At 39.6% G+C, this 22,032-nt stretch overlaps 1 protein-coding gene and 1 gene segment (V, D, J or C); both read left to right on the plus strand.

Annotated features, from left to right (window-relative positions):
* The first annotated feature begins 1,209 nt into the window (after positions 1-1,209).
* On the plus strand, positions 1,210-1,711 carry LOC135781685 (Ig kappa-b4 chain C region-like). The segment is given in 2 exon segments: positions 1,210-1,252; positions 1,389-1,711. Coding segments are annotated over 2 exon segments (366 nt in total).
* A 6,142-nt stretch (positions 1,712-7,853) lies between these two features.
* On the plus strand, positions 7,854-18,479 carry LOC135781684 (uncharacterized). The gene is made up of 4 exons (XM_065292293.2): positions 7,854-7,907; positions 8,823-8,946; positions 16,544-16,613; positions 17,431-18,479. The coding sequence occupies exons 3-4, from the start codon at positions 16,597-16,599 to the stop codon at positions 18,404-18,406; spliced, it is 993 nt and encodes a 330-aa protein (XP_065148365.1). The 5' UTR covers positions 7,854-7,907; positions 8,823-8,946; positions 16,544-16,596; the 3' UTR covers positions 18,407-18,479.
* Positions 18,480-22,032: the final 3,553 nt, after the last annotated feature.

Raw genomic sequence — 22,032 nt, forward strand, 5'->3', positions numbered from 1 at the left:
AACACAAGTAAATAAATGAAAACTAAAAGTAAAAACTGCAGAAAATTCATTGATAACAAACATGAAAAGATTTTATAGTTTTGTGCTTAGCATTTTTGACAATATTTGTTTGTGTTGTGTTAGTGTTGTATATTCTGCTGTAGTTCGTGTTCAGTCAAGTGTGTAGAGGTTTTTGTACAGTCGCTCTATTAGTTTGTATCACTGTGGTGGACTTTCGGCAGCGGCACCAGACTGGATGTTGGCAGTAAGTAAATAATTCAATAATAATTTTAATACAATAAATAACTGTTTCTAAGTATATACAGCAGGTATAAAACACAAGATGGGAGGAATTTAATATCATATTAATTTATATTAGAAAGAGTTTGTGTATACAAGTCCACCCAGAAGTTTTTACTAATTTGTTTGTGTTTAATCATTTGTACATATAGATACTTGAAAAAGTTTGTGGATTTTCTCAAAATCAAAAATGATTTAAAATGTTTACATTTATATGACCTCACATTTAATCTTATTATGTTTAGGCTCACGCTTTAGTGCAGCTTCGTTGTATTATTTGGTGTGTAGTTGAAACTAACTGGATTACAACAATATAGTGTTATAGTAAACAGTAAATTCAAACTGCAATTGCTTTATTGTTTAAAACAGATTTCTTTGGGGGGGGGCTGTTTGTTTGTAATGTGATTGACTTCATATTAAATGGAATTTAATTTAGGTTTAACTAAAGTTCAAGATAGAAAGTGTTATCAAGTGCAAGACTTAATGTCAGAAATGATTTTTAAGTGTTTGCTAAACTTGTATTCTGTAGAAAAAATAATATTATTTCTTAATATTATTTATAAATGATATATATTACACAAAAACTGTCAAGACTTTAACTGACTGACCTTTATACAATATTTTAATTTTTTATATATTCTTTCACAATAGTGAATATGTTTCAGTTTCCCAGACAGAGTTTAAGTTTTGTCCCATGCTAAAATGTATGTTTGATCTGTCTTAACTGAAAACAATTTGCATTGAAATATCTTAAAATATCAGTGCCATTGTTTTGTCTCAATGTGCACACCAGTAATGTTTATTGTAAGGTTTGTTTGTTAAAACTAAATTGTGTTTATATAATTAAGCCCTAACTCTTTATTTATATAAACTCTGTCCAGGAAAGCGCCTCTATATTTTTTTCATTTATATTTTCATTGAAGTAACGAAATGTATTTCAGTGCTTCAAAGCCTTCAGATGAACCTGACGTAAGTGATATTAGCCAATTAATGCATTTTTATGATTAAAAAAACTCAAAATTCTTCACCTTACTTTAATGTTTAACAGAGAGAGAGTGAAGTTATTTTTCTTTCTTGTGTGAGTTATTGACTATTGATGTGATTGTCAGGTAACAGTCCCCCTAAAGTGAGCGTCCTGCCGCCGTCCAGTGAAGAGATTTCCACAAAGCAAACAGCAACACTGATGTGTGTGGCCAACAAGGGCTTCCCCTCAGACTGGAGTCTGAACTGGAAGGTGGACGGGATCAGCAGCAGGTCTCAGTACAGCAGTGTTGCTCTCCTGGAGAAGGACGGTCTGTACAGCTGGAGCAGCAGTCTGACTCTCTCTGAGCAGGAGTGGAGCTCAGTGATCTCAGTCAGCTGTGAGCTCACACAGAAAGACCAGCGTGATAAAGTCACTGGAGAATTGAGGAGAGATCAGTGTTCACAGTAGATCCACTCACTCTCACATCAAGACTAACAGACAACACAAGTCTATGTCTGCTTTATTCATTCACTCATGACTGTGGGACAATTCATCAAATAAAATCATATTCTATCTTTATGGCTTTGACTCATTTTGTCTGTTTTGAATATGAAAGCTCACATTTTATAAATAAACCTGACTCAATGAAGCATGAAAACACCTGCAGATGAAGTAATTTTACATAACTGTCAGTCAAATGAAATGAAGAACCATGAAGTGATTGGTGTGTTTAGTTTGATTCTCATGTGACTCCTTCAGTATTTGTGTTACAGCTGTTGACTAAATGATACTGACTGATGTTTCTCTATATGAGTGATTTTTATCAGTTTTTTATATTGTGAATTTAACTGTAGTACAATAATAATAAAAATCATAAATGTTGAAGCTGTTTTAACACAGCAGAAATTAATAGACAGACAATAAATTAATAATATGATTTACAACTATCAAAAATAAAATAAATAAAATAAAAAATAAATAAAGTTGTCATTTAAATAAACTATAGTAGAAAATAAATGATCTGTAAGTGAAATAAACTATCAGCATCATCATCTGCAGTATCTGTCAGGTGTATGAGTGCAGTCACTGTGAGTCTGACTGACAGAGGTTTTTGTATCACTCTTTATCACTGTGTCAACACATATTTACTGTTGATATAGTGATAACTCTGACAGTAATAATCTCCTGAATCTTCAGTCTGAACTCCACTGATGGTCAAAGTGAAATCTTTTCCAGTGCTTGCTGTTCCACTGCCACTGAATCTTGATGAAGTTCCTGACTGAAGAGTATTTATGTTATATATGAGGAGTTTAGGAGTTTCTCCAGGTCTCTGTAAGTACCAGGCTAAAGCCCTATTCGGACGGGATTAGTTTTACAGGGGGACCTCTGAGAAAATCGTGCTTCTCAGAGGTCCTCTGTGTTTTTAATCCCGTCCGAATCGGCCATGTCTGTGTTTTTCTCTGACGACCTCCGTAAAAATTCCAGAGCAATTTACCTACTGTTTTTCGCCGAACTCAGAGGTCCTCTGAGAAATTTAATCCCGTCCGGATGCAAATGTCTGTGTTTGCCCGCAATATCTTTTGAAAACGCGGTTCATTTCGTGTTTTGGCCAACTTGATCTGCCGTAAGGTCTTACTAATGCGCGTATATTGTATTTCCTGAGTCCCATTCATTCAGATATGAATGTTTTTTCGCATTCGGCAAAATAAAGTAATTAAATCAAGACGAGCTGAATATCATACACTGTTAAGACTAAACACTGATATATCATTAACATTATAAGAAACTCCGTTCAAAGTTGTTCAACTCCGGAATGGTAATGTTAATTAATAAAGATATTAAATTGTATTAATCATTATTTCTTCATTATTTTTTGTTTGTTATAAGCGGACAGTTATATAAAACACGTAGGCTAATGTTACTTTAATAGGATTTGTATATTTTATTTTGATTTGTTAAAATTAAATTAATAAATTACATGTTCTGTCATGATTTTACATTTAAAGCAAAATATTAAACATTACAAACACGCGTATCCAGAGCACGTGCTACTGCAACGCCCAAATGCATGAAACAGACACTCCCATCTCTGGAATAGCCTGCATCATTTTAATCCCGTCCGAATCGGTACATAAAATCACAGACGTCCTGGGGGACACGCTGAAACTCAAACGTCGTTTGGAAAACTAATCCCGTCCGAATAGTGCTTAAGTCGTTGCTATATATTCCTTCATCTATATGACACTCTATTGTAGCTGTTTGTCCTTGTTGAACACTTTTTACTTTAGGTTGAGTCAGAGTTATTCCTCTCGATTCTATAAAAGACAAAATAAAACAATTAGTTCATAAAACATTACTATCATATAGTACAAAACACAACTACACCAGAAATATGTGTAACAACTCTGGTTAATTCTTTCATTTCTTACCCAGAATAAAAAACTGAAAGAGTCCATGAAGATGATGATGAAAGTCATTGTTGTTCTTTTGGTTTGTGTGATGATGAAGATTCTGTTCTGTTCTGATCTCAGTCATGAAGTGTTAAACTCACAGCACTATAAACACTCACACATCACTGAAGCATGACAACACAAAGAAGTGGGCAGGATTTCAACCAACTTGTGCTAGTAAACTAATATTTAAGGGATAATCCACGGCTAGCCATGCATTAAAGGGTTTTAATGGATGATGTAGAGGCGAAGAACCACCCGACGTGTAGCCTCTGCGAAGTGCATTAAAACCCTTTAATGCATGGCTAGCTGTGGATTATCCCACTTATACCTTGGTTATTTGCCAAGGTAAAGCTATAATTTATGTTTACAGTGTCATTTTTTAACAGACGGGTAAAAATGACGTTCATTTTCTTAAGTTACACAGCTCGCACTCCATCCGCTTCATATAAAGTAGTGCCATTGTATTGCTTTTATTTAAATGAATTATAACATTTATTTAAATTCATTATTAAAAGAGAGAGACAGAGAACTGAAAGAGAGAGAGAGAGAGAGAGAGATGAATGGGCGAGTTACCTGTGGCTGTGTACGTCTCTTCTTTAAAGTCTATTTCCTCGTTGCTTAAGCACAGGGGCGTCGCCAGGCGATTTTCCCGGGGCTTCAGCCCCGAATGTTTTGAGTTTAGCCCCGAATGTATTTTGAAAAGTTTACTGACAAATATGAAACCGGACAATAGCCTATGTAAACCTTTTAAATCAAGTTATTTCATTGTGCTTTGGCTTTACTGCATACACACATTTAAATCAGATAATTTAATGCATTATTACATTAAACGTAATAATATAAAACATAATACCATGAAACCAAATAATATTTATAAAAACATTCCCAAAATAGTCCCTGTAATCTTTTCTTCAGCAGCAATACGTTTATATTTAGTTTTAGATGTTCTGTTTATATTATGTTTTAGACGTTCTGTATGTTAAATACATAAGATGGTTATACAGTAGGTATACAGTATTGTAGGTTTATTTATCACTTGATCGTTATTCCTTCGGCGCAGCAGTTTAATAATCTAATTTTGGCGGTTCTGTCACATCATCAGCTCATTCAGGTCATGTCTGAGTAAAACTCACGTGCAAAAATCTACTTGAGAGGAAAGATTAAAGTTCTTATAACATTTTACTCCTGCGACCCGCCAATATGCTACAGATCACGTTAATATTCTTATTATACACTTTATACACTCTTTGAGTGATCCCTGTATTTAATATGGTCTGGGTTAAGCCCCGAATGTTCTTCAATGCTGGAAACGCCTCTGCCTACCCAGCTAACACACGACGTACTAGTTACGTAATTTATTGGTCATTTTTGGTAATTTCGTGACCTACCAGCTGGCGACGTAACTGTTACGTCATAGGGAGGTAATTTCATTACCATTACAGAACCAAATCACCACGTCGCCAGTACGGACTCCTTACGTCGCAAGATAACCAAGTACGTCCCAGTTAAGTAATAAATTGGTAATATTTTGGTAATTTTATAACTTACTGATCACGTAACTGTTACGTCCCAGGGAGGTAATTTCATTACCATTACAGTACCAAATCACCACGTCGCCAGTAGGGGAGAGTGGGGTAAAGTGAGACATCGGGTAAAGTGAGACACCCCCTGTATCTAGGCAACGGAACACATTTGTGGTCCTATGACCATTATGTTTTTAAGCCCCTCAAATTTCCCCTTGGGCATGAAGGACAGGACCTCATGCTGCTGTGGTTGACATGTTTTTTTCACAAAAATATATTTTTTGCTTGTAAAAGTAAATTTTCTTGCTGTCAACTTAATCAACTGTTGTGCCAAAGCAAATTGATTCAGGTAGAAAAACTTATATCACACATGTTTATGAACTACCAACATATAAAACCTTGTGTTGATGCTAGCTGAAGATTAGCCTGAATTTCCAAGAGAGAGAGTTTTTTTCCAAAATGTGGTGGTGGGGTAAAGTGAGACAAATGATGTGGGGTAAAGTGAGACACGAGGCACAAGTTCAGTTTAGTCTAAAACATATTTTAATGTAATATTACATTACATATGTTTTATTTTTAATGTTATAAACATTGCAGAAAAACCTATATGCCTAGTCAATACACCAGGAAGACAGCCTGGGGAAAAACACCCCTTGAGGAGATGGAGAGTGCAGCTGCTTAGGTCAAGGAAGGAAAGAATTCTCTAATGCTATGTACACACCAAACGCGAGGCATCATGGTACTGTGGGTTCACACCAGACACAAGTTCAACAATTTGCGCAAGTAGATTACATACAAAGTCAATGCAAAGACGCAATCAGACACGTCCTCGCATGTGGCGATGCGAATGACGTGATATGGGTGGCGCGTTTTCCACGAAAACACACGCTATTCGCCGCAAACATGTCTTCGCCCAATTTGAAAATATTCAACTTGAGCGAAAAATTCCATTACACAATGTTAAATCCTGCGAGTAATCTAGATCAAGTAACGCACTGCCCCGCATTTGGTGTGTACGTAGCATTATTCACTCTAGATTACTCACGGGATTTAACATTGTGTCATGCAAATTTTTCGTTCGAGATAAATATTTTCAACTTGGGAGAAGACATGTTTGAGGTGAATAGTGCGTGTTTTCGCGGCAAATGCTCCGCTCATATGGCGTCATTCGCATCGCCCCAGGCGAGGATGCGTCTGATCATGTCTTTGCATTAACTTTGAATGTAATCTACTTGCACAAATCGTTGAACTCACGTCTGGTGTGAACCCACAGTAAGAGCAGCTGCAAGGGATAGAAATATTGATAGATGGTTCTGATTGTCTTTTGCGCTGACCCGCAGACACTAGCTGGCTCTAAGGGTCCTTTGTTCTGACCCCCAGACTGCGTTCTAATCTAACTGGTTCTATATGTCATTTGAATGTTAATTAAAAAAATTTGAATTGTCGGAGCCAATGGTCTACAGTGGGCAGCGCTCCGACATGTGGTGCTTTCACACTTTCTGGGAGTTCGATTCCCGGCTCGTGGTCATTTGCCGATCCAATACCCTTCTCTCCTCCCTGTACTTTCCTGTCCTCTCCAAAACTCACTGTTAAATAAAGGCAAAAACTGGCCAAAAAATATAACTTTTGAATTATGTTATGTTGTATTTGATTTTGGTTCAGAGTTACTGTACTTTCAAGTGTTTAGAAAAATAATGTTCTTAATTGACCAATCCCCTTGATTCTGTTACTAGTCCAACATTAGTTCTGGAATGTGTGGTTGTCAAGCTAGCCGTCAGGATTTTATCTGTTACAATATGTGCTGTTATGGTAGTTTCAGAGTGTAAAAAGTAAGTGGATCAGTTTACCCCGAGCTGGTTCACTTTACCCCCTTGATTTTTCTGGTCTGTCTCAGTTTAACCCTAAGCTGGGGTAAAGTGAGACACAAGACCACTTTTTTTTAAAACAATCATATTTTCACTGCTCTTCGTCCTGAATACATTCTGGTAATTTCCATAGCTAGGAAACATCCTGAATTAATGGGAAATGTGTAAATTTGACTGATATATCATTTTAGCTCGCTTAGAGGGGAGCAAATGTAAAAAATGTCTCACTTTACCCCACTCTCCCCTACGGACTCCTTACGTCGCAAGATAACCAAGTACGTCCCAGTTACGTAATAAATTCGTACTATTTTGGTAATTTCATAACTTACTGCCAACGTAACTGTTACGTCCCAGGGAGGTAATTTCATTACCTTTAATTATATAAACATTCATTTCCTTTTCTATTTAGGTTAGCTTATTAACCCTCTAGGCGCCACGGTCGACTTTTGTCGACAAGATGCGTCACTGAATGTAACTGCCGATTTTGTCACATAGGGTGTCAAATTTCGTTCATCCGCCCCCTCCACTACACTGTAAACCCGAATGCTCAAGTAATTAATTGTATTTAGTACTGTTAACTTAAATCATTACAATTAGTTCAAATTAATTAACCTTGTTGAGTATTTAGAACTTTCAGTTATTTATGAGTTTGTAAAAATGAAACTTTTTAAGTTAGATGAATACATGTCGTCTCTTTAAATGTGCTCCTACTTAAACTCCCTCAGTATAGAGATTTTGCGTCTGACGTCATCTGTGTTCTCGTAAGTTGCTTGCATTGAGTTCTTCGCATCAAGATGGCAGATCGGTCGCTTCATGCGGTGCTGTAAGTAAGTATCACCTTTAAACTCAATATATCAATTCTAAGGGCCATTATGTTTACTTTTCATGTATGTAATTGTGTTTAACAGTTAATGTGATGTAGATACAATACTTTTAGATGTGTTGCAGGAAAGAAAACATGTGCTTATCCTGTTGCTAGCTGGCTACCTAGCTACTGTTTAGGCGGATTAGATAGCCAGATTGTGTAGTTATAAAATATCAACTTTTAATTCGAACCTTATTAAATGGCACAAATTATTTATTTGTTGAAACTGCATACAATTATAGTCCATACGAAGACGTAACGTTACAGTTCTGATTTTCTGTGCGAGTAAGCCTTTGAATAACCTCAATCCTATTAGTTCCCTCGCCCCACACTACAACTTGTAAGCCAAAGCTTTTATTTCGGTGCCCACAGTGCTAGATAAAAGCACACGGTCCGTACATTCCCTAAACATGGATATAGAACTTCATTTTTTATGTGGTAACTTACGTGTTTTTGTGACTTCATATCACTACATTATGACCAACAGTAATTATGTTTTATGAATGTTATTCCTGTGACGGACGAAATGATATTAATCATATTTAATAATGAATTAACAATTTCAATGCCCTTTCTGTGTTTGTGTAATGTTGAGATTATGCTGTAATTAAACACTTTTGCACAACGTGTGCGAATCAGTTCATACCTTTTAACTTTGTTCTTGCATCTAATTTGCTGTTACTGCTTAAATCATAAACCGGAACAGTTTAAATGTGACCCTCACATGGCATGTATTGTGTGCTTAGCATAGAATGTAAAATTGTTTAATTTGAGCAGCATTTTGCATGGTGTGTATCTGTTTATTTTTTCACACCCTGCTTACTATTACTGTTTGAATTATGCTGTTTAACCATGTAAATGTTTGCTTTTCAGATTTCAAATAAGATGATGGACTGGGAGTGCAGGGTGTGCAAAAAGATTCATCGTTCAAGACTCCACCTCCTCAGACACTACAGACTACAACATAGACAGTGCTCAAAAATAAGTCCACTTCCATGTATGTATCCTGATTGCCCCTGCATGTTTCACACATTCGGTGCTTTCAAAAGTCACCTGAGTAGAAGCCATGTAACGGATGGTAGCTGTATTACCAATCATACTCAGAAAAGCATTTCATTTAAATGTACTCTGTGCAGATGTGAACAGTCTTTTTCTGAAGGTGCACTTTTTAGTCAGCTCAGAGGACATCTTAAGAGCCATGAGACTGTTGTTTGCCCATATAAGAACTGCAGATACACCACGAATGTGTATTCATCATTCAACGCACACAAGAGTAGGGTACACAATGCTGATAGTCTGTCAGATCTCCATGAGAGTGTTGCCTATCCAGAACCTGAGCCCTTCGCCTCTACTTCTGATGCAAATGATATTTATGAACTTGCAGATAATGAGGATAATGAACGTGTAGATACACAAGACAGAGATGATATTGATGCACTGAGACTTCAGCTGAAACATAATGTTGCATCTTTATTTCTGAAGATGCAGGCAATTCTTCACATATCTAACAGTGCTACAAATGAAATCGTCGAACACCTAAATGACATACACTCATTGTCACAGCCATTGATAAGAGAAACGGTTAGTGATGTTTTGCAGAAACATGGCTACAATGTCAGTGAAGTTACATTGGATGAATTAGTCAGTGCTGTAATGAATTGTAATGTTCTTCAGTGAAACCTCTGAAGGTGCTGAGTTGTCCTCATTTAAACGCAGAAATGGATTCATTGAGCACAATTACCCACTTGTAATGCCCCTGGAGTATAGCTTGGCACAATCAGGACATTTCAGTATGTATGTTCCCGTTCTAAGAATGATTCAGTCTTTGTTTCGAAATTCTGACATTCTCACCAAAATTACTACAGAAAAACTAGAATTTGATAGCTACAGTTCTCACACTGATGGAACTTACTACCAAGAAAATGAGTTACTGGCTGCTGAAGAACTAGGACTGTCACTGCAGCTATATATTGATGATTTGGAAATTGCAAATCCTCTAGTGACATCTCGCAAAATTCAGTAGCTGCGTGCGGTTTATTGGACCCTAGCCAATTTGCACCCTAAATATCGATCAGCATTACATTTCATTCAGTTAGCTATGCTTTGTAAAGTAACAGACATTCAGACTTATGGTTACTCAACAGTACTTGCACCACTGTTGCGTGATATCATAGTTCTTGAAGAGGATTGGGTCTTTATTGACTCACTCGGTCGAAGTATTAGAGGAACAGTGTTCCCTTTCAATACGGTTCACTTCGCATTGCGTCAGTTAGCTGACGCTATGGGGGAAACTCCTGTTTACTCCGTGACTGAAGCCTATTGGTTAACGTCTGTACAAAGTACAGACCAATGACGTTTGAACCCGCGCGCGGGAGGAACGCGTCCCTATATAAGCGCGGTTCAATCGTCAGGAGCTCATTATTTTCTCCTTCAGCGCGAACCTCTCGCTGCTCCGAAGAAAAAGAAGAAGCCTTACCTCGCCGTTGACAAAAGCCCTGCAGCGGAGTCCAGGCCTAGCGTCTTCCCCTGCCGTTTTCCGGCTGAGAACCGAAGATAGCAGAGTCCAGGTCTAGCGTCTTCCCCTGCCGCTTTCCGGCCGAGAACCGAAGATAGCCTTCGCTTGCCGTGGTACGAGCCCTGTGCAGCGGACACACGCCTGACGAGGTCTCCCCTGCGGCCGCCCGGTAAGATCAATATTTTTAATATAAAGCTATAAGCTAAAAGAGCAGTGAGCCTCTCTGCTATGAATTTCCTCCGAGCGCGTTACCGGTCTGGCACCTCCCACGCCGGGACCGCGCTTATGCTTTGGTTGTCTTATCCATGTTTCGTGCTCCCCCTGCTGTTCCTCTCTCGCCGGGATGAACACACGGCGAGCCATGAGACTAGATGGATGCATAGACAAGCACACACGGACTAACCCCCCCTGTGTTCTGTCACACCGCAACCGTTCATGCTTACAGAGTCCCTTCGCTCCTCTTACATTCAGTGGCGAGATCTCTGGCACATATATTAATCCCCCGAGTGCATCGGGTGATACCGTCACGACGCATGGCTGTTCTGTCTGTGTTGCTGCTCCCCTCTGCCGTTCCTCTCTTGTTGGAGCTCGCGGAGTCCCTCGCTCCTTTCCCCACAGTGGTGAGGTCTCTTAACGGCTTAGCTAGCACGCGGTATTACGGCTCGCTGCCTCTAAATGCAGCTGTCCAGTGTTCAACGATTACAGAGCTTCATGCCCCTCCCCTCCTGGAGCGGCGCGATCTCATTCGTCTGCTCGATAGGGCCGATTCGCCGCTATTGGAGCACCAAGAACACTCATTATAAGAGAGCTTCATGCCCCTCCCCTCCTGGAGCGGCACGATCTCATTCGTCTGCTCGATAAGGCGGACACGCCTCTATTGGAGCGCTAAAACACTTATTATAGAGCTTTACTGGCCTGAGCCGATCTCACTTCAGATAGCTCATTCTTTGTCTGCCTGGTAATTTCTCTCTGGTTTAGACGGAATCAGAGGCAGAACGAATTTGTTTATAATATACTGAGGCCCGAATACCTCCCTTTATTCAGTCCCGTCCTATATCAGTGCGCTGAATATTGGTACATTCTTATATATATACCCGGTTTTTCTGCCCTTTTAATAAACGGCAAAACCGCGGGCCTCACGGCAGACTTCCTCTCTGCGATGGGTTCAGTCTGACATTAAACCACCTAGACATACTACCCTGCTCCGTGAGCCGTTCGGTCACCGTCACTACTGAGGCTTGTGCACCTGAACGGCTGAGCTCTGGTCTCCGCAGCACAGCTGCATCAACAGAGAACGAAACTGTCTGGGAGAAAAGGGGTTATGTCGCGCCTCGGCTGGACTGCCCTGAAATGTTTTCTGTGTGCTGTTTATCCAAACATACTGTGTAATACTGTCGGCTATGCGACCTCACTATAGTGGCGAACGGTATTTAATTCCTCTAAAAAGAGTAATTTCCGTGCTTACTATACTGTGTTTTGACACCCACGGTTGTACGGTGTCTCTAAACACTTTATCGCCTTACTGACAAGCAATCAGTAATACGCACACACGGCCCGCTGTCCATAATTCTATCGACGCTAGCCGAAAAAACCCCGGTTTGGCCATATACTGTGTATTGACACCCCACGACTGTACGGTGTCTCTAACACCTTTCTGCCAAATTCGCTCGCAGCCCACCTCAGTTTCTCCGCTACGATGCTGATGGCGCAAACGAGCACGGTCTTACGGCTGTTATTCTCTCTTCCTAGAGGAAGGACAGCCTCAGACTTTTGCATGGCTCCAAGCGTTTGAATCGCGCCCTCTCCGGACGGCCACTCAAAGGCTTACAGCCAAGCGGTTTATGACGTTTTTCGGCCATATAGCTGATTTATATTAGCGGATCCGAAGACGCTCACACCTCCGCTCCAATACTCGGAGATATTAAGGGTAATATCAACCTCAAATGAGCTTGCTACCCGCCACAATAAGTTTCAAAGCTTAAAGCGCGCGCACAGTCAGACGCGCGCGGCATCTCGTTTAAGACGGGCACACGTACCCCTCTAACGAGCCTCAGAAAGCTGAATATCGTGGCATTCTGTTCATAAGTCCACTTCAGTTTGACTAAGCAAAGGTCCCGCCCCGAGCTGACGGCCGGGAAGCTTGCTTAAGTTACACACAGTTGCATGAAGTGCTGTCATTACGAACTAGCCCAGCATTTGCTGTGGGTTGAACACGCTTTACGACGGCAATCAGCCTTCGGCGCGTGGAACGCCGTTTGTCTCATATAAATCACCTTGTACTGTGAATACGGTACATTAAGAGGATGATTTAGCACTGCAGCACTCTCGACCGTGTTATTGTGATAATGCGGTCGGGCAATCTACGGTGGTTTCATTATTTACCGAACCAGACTGAGATCTCGCCCCCTGAACAAGCTGACGAGTCATCTCCTTTATAAACTCATTGCATCGCTTTATAAGCTATGTTCAATCAGAGTGATACGCATCTCATGCTTAACTACCAATATTAACCCATTACGATGGGCGTGCGGAGATGGCATCCGTGGGACACGACCTACATTACGTGCCTTATGACACATTGACACAAGCTGCTAGGACCCCTTTCACGAGGCGTCCTTATGCAAAGTCTGATCCATTCTGTCTAGTGACATTTGAAAGTCAAAACCCCCCGCGAATCGCCGGTGGAACACTTTTCTCCTCACTACAGAGGCACGGCGGCTCTCTCCCCTACCTATATCTATGTGGCCGTGATAACAGCGAACCACGCTTTTACGACCGACCATTCATTTAATTCACAAGCCTGTCATCTCTCAGATGCGGACGGCGGCGGTAACAGCGAACCATGCTTTTACGGCTGGCCATTCACTTTATTCATAAGCCTGTCATTTCTCAGATGCGGACGGTGCCCGAGGCACAGCGCTCTGGAACTGTCCAAGGTCCTGTATGACACATACGTCTGACGTACATCAGACGATCAGCTGTTCATCTGCGTCACAGATCACTCACTAGAGCACCTGTCAATACAGGCTATTTATGGATCGTTGACGTTATCACCTCCCGTGACAATTATGCTCACTTGTCTTAGAGCATGGGCATGGTCTTAGAGGTTTCTCATTGACAATTGTGACACGGCCGGCTGGTCCCCGCCCTCCACGTTGTCAGTTTACAGCTTCGACATCCCTGCTTCGCGCACTACTGAGGTTTGTTGCATTAAAGGTGCGCCCATTAGCTCACCTGTATGCACGATATGGTTTTTAATTATATGCGTCCACCGTGCGCTTAGAGAAGCTCACATGTACACGCTATAACATTTTGGTATACAATAAGATGCGCTTGGGAAAGCTCACCTGTATACACAGCTGTGTTATGCTTTGTGACACATACATTGTTGTTCATCTGTGTACGTTCACGGTGCGTTGGGTGCCCACCGTTACGTTCATCAATCATATCTGTACACATTCACGGCGCGTTCTGTGCACTGATTTATCTATACGCATTCACGGTGCACTGAAGAGTTCACCCGTGTGCGCACAATTTATTATCAGAACACATGACGGCGCGCTCGAGAATCTTGCCGGCCTGTGCATTATAACACTCTGATTCATCTATATGCATTCACGATGTATTCAAGTGTTCACCTGTGCCCGTGCAATTTATAGTCAATACACATTTACGGCGCGCTTGGAAAGCTCACCGATCTGTGCACTATAATAGGCCTACTACCTATATGCATCCCGATGCGCTCGAGGGTGCACCTGGGTTCACACTATTGTGGTATCTGTATAATCCCACGCTACGAACCGTTCTGCCGCATATTATAGTCAGATCGGCCGTTCGTGAGCTGCGCAGATCACTCACTACGTATGTCTGTTGCTAACAGTGGTTATTTAGATGGATCGTTGAAACCATCGCACTGGCTCACGCCCCTCTATGAGCTATGTCCTATATAGAGCCCACTCTGTGCGAGTTTGGCTTCTTCATGAACTTGGTCTACAGGGGTATCTATATCTATATTTGATATCTGCTACGCGGCCGGCTGGTCTTCGCCGTCTACGTTGTCAGATTGTACAGCTTAGACGTCCCTGCCCCACGAGCGCAGGTTCTCTCGGCTCAATCATGCACGCTCATGCGTTTTATGTGTACACCACGGTGCGCTCAGCGAGCTCACCAACGTGACTCTGAATTTACTTATCTCGCACAGCCGCGGCGCGCTCGGTACCTCGCCGTCTTGTGCTATGTTATGTGCCCCTGGTGCGTTTAAAACCCCACCGTGTGCGCGTCAACAATTTATATGGTGCTTACACATTTGCTTTTAAAGCTGTGAATATGCCGGGTATAGGGCCACACGCAGTGTCTCTCCGGTAAGGCACTTCAGTACGTTGTGTATGCACGGCGTGATGGGATTACGTTCCCCCATAGCGTCAGCTAACTGACGCAATGCGAAGTGAACCGTATTGAAAGGGAACGCTTAGGTTACTCACGTAACCCCGGTTCCCTGAAATAACGGGAACGAAGCATTGCGTCTCTTGCCGTGCTACAAACGTCTACGCAGCGAGTGTTATTCGGCTGCGCGCTTCAGTCGAATATAATGAGCTCCTGACGATTGAACCGCGCTTATATAGGGACGCGTTCCTCCCGCGCGCGGGTTCAAACGTCATTGGTCTGTACTTTGTACAGACGTTAACCAATAGGCTTCAGTCACGGAGTAAACAGGAGTTTCCCCCATAGCGTCAGCTAACTGACGCAATGCTTCGTTCCCGTTATTTCAGGGAACCGGGGTTACGTGAGTAACCTAAGCGTTTTGTGTTTCAGCAGACAATTTGGCTGCTCATGGACTGGCAGGCTTTGTCGAGTCCTTCAGAGCAGGGAATATTTGCAGGTTTTGTATGGCTACAGTTGAGGAACTGCAAGTAAATGCAGTGAGTGATGGTACATTTGTCCAAAGAACTAAAGCTGAACATGACATTCTTGTCCACAGTGTAATGCAGAACGACTTGGTTGCCAGTCACTATGGAGTAAAGGGAGAGTGTGTTTTACATGCATCACTAACACATTTCCATCCCATTACTGGTTTCCCACCAGATATTCTTCATGATCTTTTGGAGGGTATAGTGCCAACAGAGTTGTGTCTTTGCATTAAGAAGTTGATCCATTGCAAACACTTTACACTGGAATGGCTGAATCAAAAGATTATGTCATTCCCTTATCAGTTCACAGATAAGGTTGATAGACCTAAGTCCTTACCCAAAACATTCATGTGTAAAGGCACCATAGGGGGAAATGGGCATGAAAATGCCACTTTGCTTAGATTGCTTCCTTTACTTATAGGAAATGCAGTGCCAGAGACAAGCAGTCCATGGGCAGTGCTGATGGAGCTAAATGGATTTGGTTGAATTGGCATTATGTCCATTGTTCACAGAGGAAATGATAGACTATCTGCGATGCAAAATTGCTGACCACAGGCAAGCATTGCAAGAAGCTTTTCCTGAGTATAGACTGCGGCCGAAGCATCATTATGTCGAACATTACCCTGACCTTATAAGGTGCTTTGGCCCCTTGGTACACCTATGGACAATGCGGTTTGAGGGGAAGCATCGCTTTTTTAAAGGGTGGTTCCTGATGCACAGAACTTTAAAAACATTCTCAAGACAATGGCAGTCAGACATCAGTACATGATTGCTTACCATCTCAGTTCAGACTCCTTCTTCAAACCAAAAATACATACAAGTGCTGTTAAATCGGTTTCTGTGTCAACCTTACCAGACATTGCCCAAATTAGGATAAAAAATCAGACAATGAGTGAATCAATTTTCACCACCTCAAAAGTCACAGTTGATGGTACAGATTATGTAAATGGAATGTTTGTATCAGTGGGAGACTGTGGGGGATTGCCAAAGTTCTGCAAAATATCACAGATCTACTTGGTAAATAATGAGGTTTCTTTCCTCTGTACTGATTATGACTGTTGGTATGTGGAACATCTTCGATGCTACGAACTGACCCCTACAGTATTAGGACATAGTCAGTTTTTCCACTTGCACTCACAGTTAAATGACACAATGACACTGTGTGTGTACAGAGTTGAAGGACGCTTACTGCTGAGTCCAAAGAGGTTCATACCAGTTACACATAATGGACAGAAGTGAAAGGTGGGTTAAATATGTATTTTATGCTGTGTCTGCTTGCAGTAAAATTTCAGAATTACTTTGAAGCTCTGCACTGAAAATGATCCCATGATTTTTTTTCACCACCAATCCATTCTATGTGTATATTACTTGTTCCTTTAGCCGAATCAATACTAGTTAGTTTAATCTCCTGGTTTCTCCAAGGTTTATAATGGAAGGAAATGGTAAAGAGGCTTAATAAAGGCCTTCTGAAGTAAAGCATTGCATTTATTATGACAAATATATTTGTAAAACTTTATCAACAGCAATTTTTTGCTTACGGTAACAGCCGAATGTGCAAATGTGAGAAGTTATGCTGAACTGGTAACCTCTGACCCAACGTATGATTTATTCATCATCATCATTTCTTCGACGGTATCTGACTTTTTTTTATAAAAGACCTTTCATTAAACATTGGTTATGAATTAGAAGTGTACAGTTTCAGCATGTGCTTCCATGTTTCTCAGTTCTCAATAGAGTTTATTCTAGAAGTATAAATGTTTTTCTTAAAAAAACACAGCGCTTTGCTTCAGAAGAATTGTATTAATCTTCGTGAGCAGTGGGGAGTACAGTACGTTTATAATGGATAGATGTACTTTTTTGCACTCAAAATATCCCATTCTCTTCTATGATAAAACTGTGAAGAGTCAGAATGTCATTTAAACTAACATGAGACCCTGTTCATCTGAAAGTAACAAGTGTCATATACTTATGGTTGGAGGGCGAGTAAATTATGGTATAATTTTCATTGTGGGGTAAGCTTTTTCTTTAATAATTGTAATGTTGGCTTTTTTTTACACAGCACATCTGTAAGCATTGACTCTTGCGCAATGATCCTACGTGTTGTTCAAGCTGATCGTGCAAGGAAAATTAAACTTGATGCACGACCATCCTCTGTCAATGCTCTCATTCAAACTCTTAAAGAACAACTTCAGCTGGACCTTGAGTTCAGACTACAATATGAAGACCCTGAATTTGATAATCAGCTAACTTATTTGGATGACATTTCTGACTTGCCTCAAAAGGCAGTTGTGCATATCCTGCCAGTGGAATCGGTTATTTTCACTACATCAACTGTCATTCTCTCAGATGTGTCAAACCCTGAGCGTAATAAGATATGGTCACGTGATGATTTTCCAATTCCACAGTTTTCTTATGATGTCGAGCTGAGACTCAGACAGGGAAATGCTGATTTTGAAAAAAACGGAAAGAGTCTAAAGTTGACCAGAGACCAAAAACATGACATTTTAGAGAAGCTTGGCTCAGCCCTCTATGATTTCAAGGCATACCCAGATGACCGAGAAGTAGGAAAGGTAGCAGAGGCCCTCATTAAAAAACACCCCTGTTTAAAAGAGCCAGGCTCTGACACTGGTTGGAACGGCTGGAAAACAAGCATTAAGTTTAAGATGGGCAACTTGAGGAGCAAAATGAGGAAAATTGGGTGTCTCGAAGTTGCTGTGAATGCTGGGAAAAGAAGCCAAACCCACCCTGAGAATGAACTATCACATTCCAAAATAAAGAAACCAAGGCGTTCTGAGGTTAACTATTTGCCTAACTTTCCTGTGGGGGAGGATGAAGCATCGCTGGAAACAATACGACAAGAAATTGCCTTAGAAGTAGAGAAGAGAGAAATAAACCTTTGTGTCATCCACAAGAAAATGGAGAAAACATTTGCTCTAAGACGGCAGACCATAGTAAACACCAGCCCATCGGTAAAAGATTTTCTGCATCTCTGGCCTGCACTGCGTGTAACATCTGAGATAAAAAATTTTAATTAGTTGTACTGTATATCTTGCTAAATGTCATGTAATGTGAATTAATTTCACTAAATTCTTTTTTGTATAATTCAGCTGTTTGCGGAGTTCCTACGTGTTACCAATGAGAACCTGCCCCACAATTTCTACACACGACTGGACCACCACTTGCCTCGTTTAATGACCATTTTTCGACAAAAAGCATCCAAGACTGGCAAGACTGCAGATGTATTAACAAATCTTTTAAGAGTGCATGATGGACAGGTATGTGGTGTCTTATTTGGCAAAGATCAAATGTACATTTGATTAGGGCTGCACGATATATCAAATGCAATTTTTCACGCGCATTTGACAGTAAAGCCGGTTCCTTGATAAGTAATAAATCGCCATCAGCTGTTTTCAGATGGAGTGGCAGGGAAACATCGCATTCCATAATTGCGGATGAATAGTCTGCGATTATACATGCAATATTTCCCTGCTTTTCAGTGAACTACAGCTCTGTGTAGTAAATGCCACTCCATCTGAAAGCAGCTGATGGCGATTTATTACTACACTGTAAAAATGTCTGTAGAAATTACAGTATTACTTGCTATGTTATTTACTGGCAACAGTTTGTTTAAAGTTAAATGAACATGAAACATTTTCAGTCTTTATTCTATACAGCAAGTTACTGGCAACCAGCTGCATAATTACAGCAATTGTTTTACAGTGTAATCAAGGAACCGGCTGTACTGTCGAGATGCACATGACAATCACACATGCTTTTTTCGTGCTGCCCTACATTAGATTTTCCTTGTGATTTTCACAAATTTAATCTTCACAGGAACAGCATGATGTGAACACACGACGAACTACTGTTATCAGAGCTCTTCCCATCTTTCTGCGTGACAATGACTTGGAGTTCTTCAGGACCTCCCTGGTAAGTCTTCATACATTTTTCCACAAAAAGGCATGTTGCATTTGACAATAGGGGGTTAAGTGCTTAATCTGTTATTTAAATATTTGACGTTTTCAAATGGATTGTTCACCCAAAAGGAAATTTTGTTATGTAGTAAACCTCAGGTCATTCGATATGTTTATGACATTTTTTCTTCAGTAGAACAAAAAAAATGTATTTGGCAGAAACCCCAGTGCTCTGTCTGTGATTCTAATAATGTTTGTCAGTGGTTTATCACATGACTCCTTGTGACACATCGACGTCTTTTTGCAACATTATTAGGCTTAATGCCCAGCCTTTCTTGTTCTTATTGACATTCCATTTCATGCAAAAACTAATCGATTGGCAGAACCATTGACAAGCATTATATTATGAATCACAGAGCTAAGTGCTTTCAGCAAAACATCTTGGTTATTGGTCTTCTGAAGACAAAAAGTCACCAACATATCGAATAGCCTAAAAGTGATTAATAAGTTGACCACAACTGTTTATCTCTTTAATATTATAATTCCTAATAAGTGATGTAGTAAAAACTGGCAGCATCATTTTCATGTTTTTAATCTTTTTTTGTTCCTATCTTTTTTTTTTAGATTGAAGATTCTGAAGTGCGTTACAGCCCTAATTCCCCACTGCATTTTGACCCGGTAAATGTCTCTGTTGTTCTTGAGGATGAATTGGTCACCACCCACAACCAACTTCCAGAGGCCTTTCTTGTTTTGTTTGGATTTTTGTATGCTCTTCACATACAATATCCTAAAGGACTTGCAAAAACATTTGAATTTGTCCAAAAAGTTTTGCTTGACATGGAAGATGGGAAACTGTCTCCTAGCATCCAAACCTTAAAGAACGAGTTGATGATGTGAAGCATAACTAGTACTACCTCGGCACACACAATTTTTGACTGAAAATTCTTAAATGCTGTTAAACAGTTGTTGCCTTGAACCCGTTAAAAGGGTATTTTTTTTATTTATGTGGTGTACTAAATGGAGAATTTAATTTGACTGAAAAATCTCAAATGCTGTTAAACAGTTGTTGCCTTGAACCCGTTAAAAGGGTATTTTTTTTTATTTATGTGGTGTACTAAATGGAGAATTTAATTTGACTGAAAAATCTCAAATGCTGTTAAACAGTTGTTGCCTTGAACCCGTTAAAAGGGTAATTTTTTATTTATGTGGTGTACTAAATGGAGAATTTAATTTGACTGAAAAATCTCAAATGCTGTTAAACAGTTGTTGCCTTGAACCCGTTAAAAGGGTATTTTTTTTATTTATGTGGTGTACTAAATGGAGAATTTAATTTGACTGAAAAATCTCAAATGCTGTTAAACAGTTGTTGCCTTGAACCCGTTAAAAGGGTAATTTTTTATTTATGTGGTGTACTAAATGGAGAATTTAATTTGACTGAAAAATCTCAAATGCTGTTAAACAGTTGTTGCCTTGAACCCGTTAAAAGGGTATTTTTTTTTATTTATGTGGTGTACTAAATGGAGAATTTAATTTGACTGAAAAATCTCAAATGCTGTTAAACAGTTGTTGCCTTGAACCCGTTAAAAGGGTAATTTTTTATTTATGTGGTGTACTAAATGGAGAATTTAATTTGACTGAAAAATCTCAAATGCTGTTAAACAGTTGTTGCCTTGAACCCGTTAAAAGGGTAACTTTTTAATTTATGTGGTGTACTAAACGGAGAATTTAATTTTTGACTTCAGATTGTCTCACATTTGTGAATTAAGAGAGATGTTTAATGCAACTGTTTCATGCTAGTTTAAATGTATGAAATTTGCTGTGGAGCAATCTTTTTCTAAAATAAATTGCCAAAATTGTATTACACGTCATGTGTTTCTTTGAAATTGCTGAAGCATCTTGATAAAGATTTTAGAAGTTGATTTAACTTGATATAGAAAATAAATCATTTGCTTTGCAAGAACTCAAAATATAACTGTGCAGTAATTGAATTGTTTGATATGCATGAACTGAAAATATAACTGTGCAGTAATTGAAATGTTTGATATGCAAGAACTCAAAATATAACTGTGTAGTAATTGAAATGTTTGATATGCATGAACTCAAAATATAACTGTGCAGTAATTGAAATGTTTGATATGCAAGAACTCAAAATATAACTGTGTAGTAATTGAAATGTTTGATATGCAAGAACGCAAAATATAACTGTGCAGTAATTGAAATGTTTGATATGCAAGAACTCAAAATATAACTGTGTAGTAATTGAAATGTTTGATATGCAAGAACTTAAAATATAACTGTGTAGTAATTAAAATGTTTGATATGCAAGAACTCAAAATATAACTGTGTAGTAATTGAAATGTTTGATATGCATGAACTCAAAATATAACTGTGCAGTAATTGAAATGTTTGATATGCAAGAACTCAAAATATAACTGTGTAGTAATTGAAATGTTTGATATGCAAGAACTCAAAATATAACTGTGTAGTAATTGAAATGTTTGATATGCAAGAACTTAAAATATAAAAGGAAATAACTAAATATTTTGGGTTAGTGCACTTAAAATGTTTGTGTTAACTAACTTAGTACTTTCAGTTAGGTCCAATTACCATAAATGAGAACCAGAAACTCAAAACTTATAAGTTCTGCATAATTAAAATCAGGATCATCAAAACTCAAAAGATTTGAGGCAACTGATTACCTCAAAATTTTTGAGTATTTCCAACTTATTCGGGTTTACAGTGCAAAA

Source organism: Paramisgurnus dabryanus, chromosome 23, assembly GCF_030506205.2.
Source record: "Paramisgurnus dabryanus chromosome 23, PD_genome_1.1, whole genome shotgun sequence".
Classification (NCBI taxonomy): Eukaryota; Metazoa; Chordata; class Actinopteri; order Cypriniformes; family Cobitidae; genus Paramisgurnus; species Paramisgurnus dabryanus.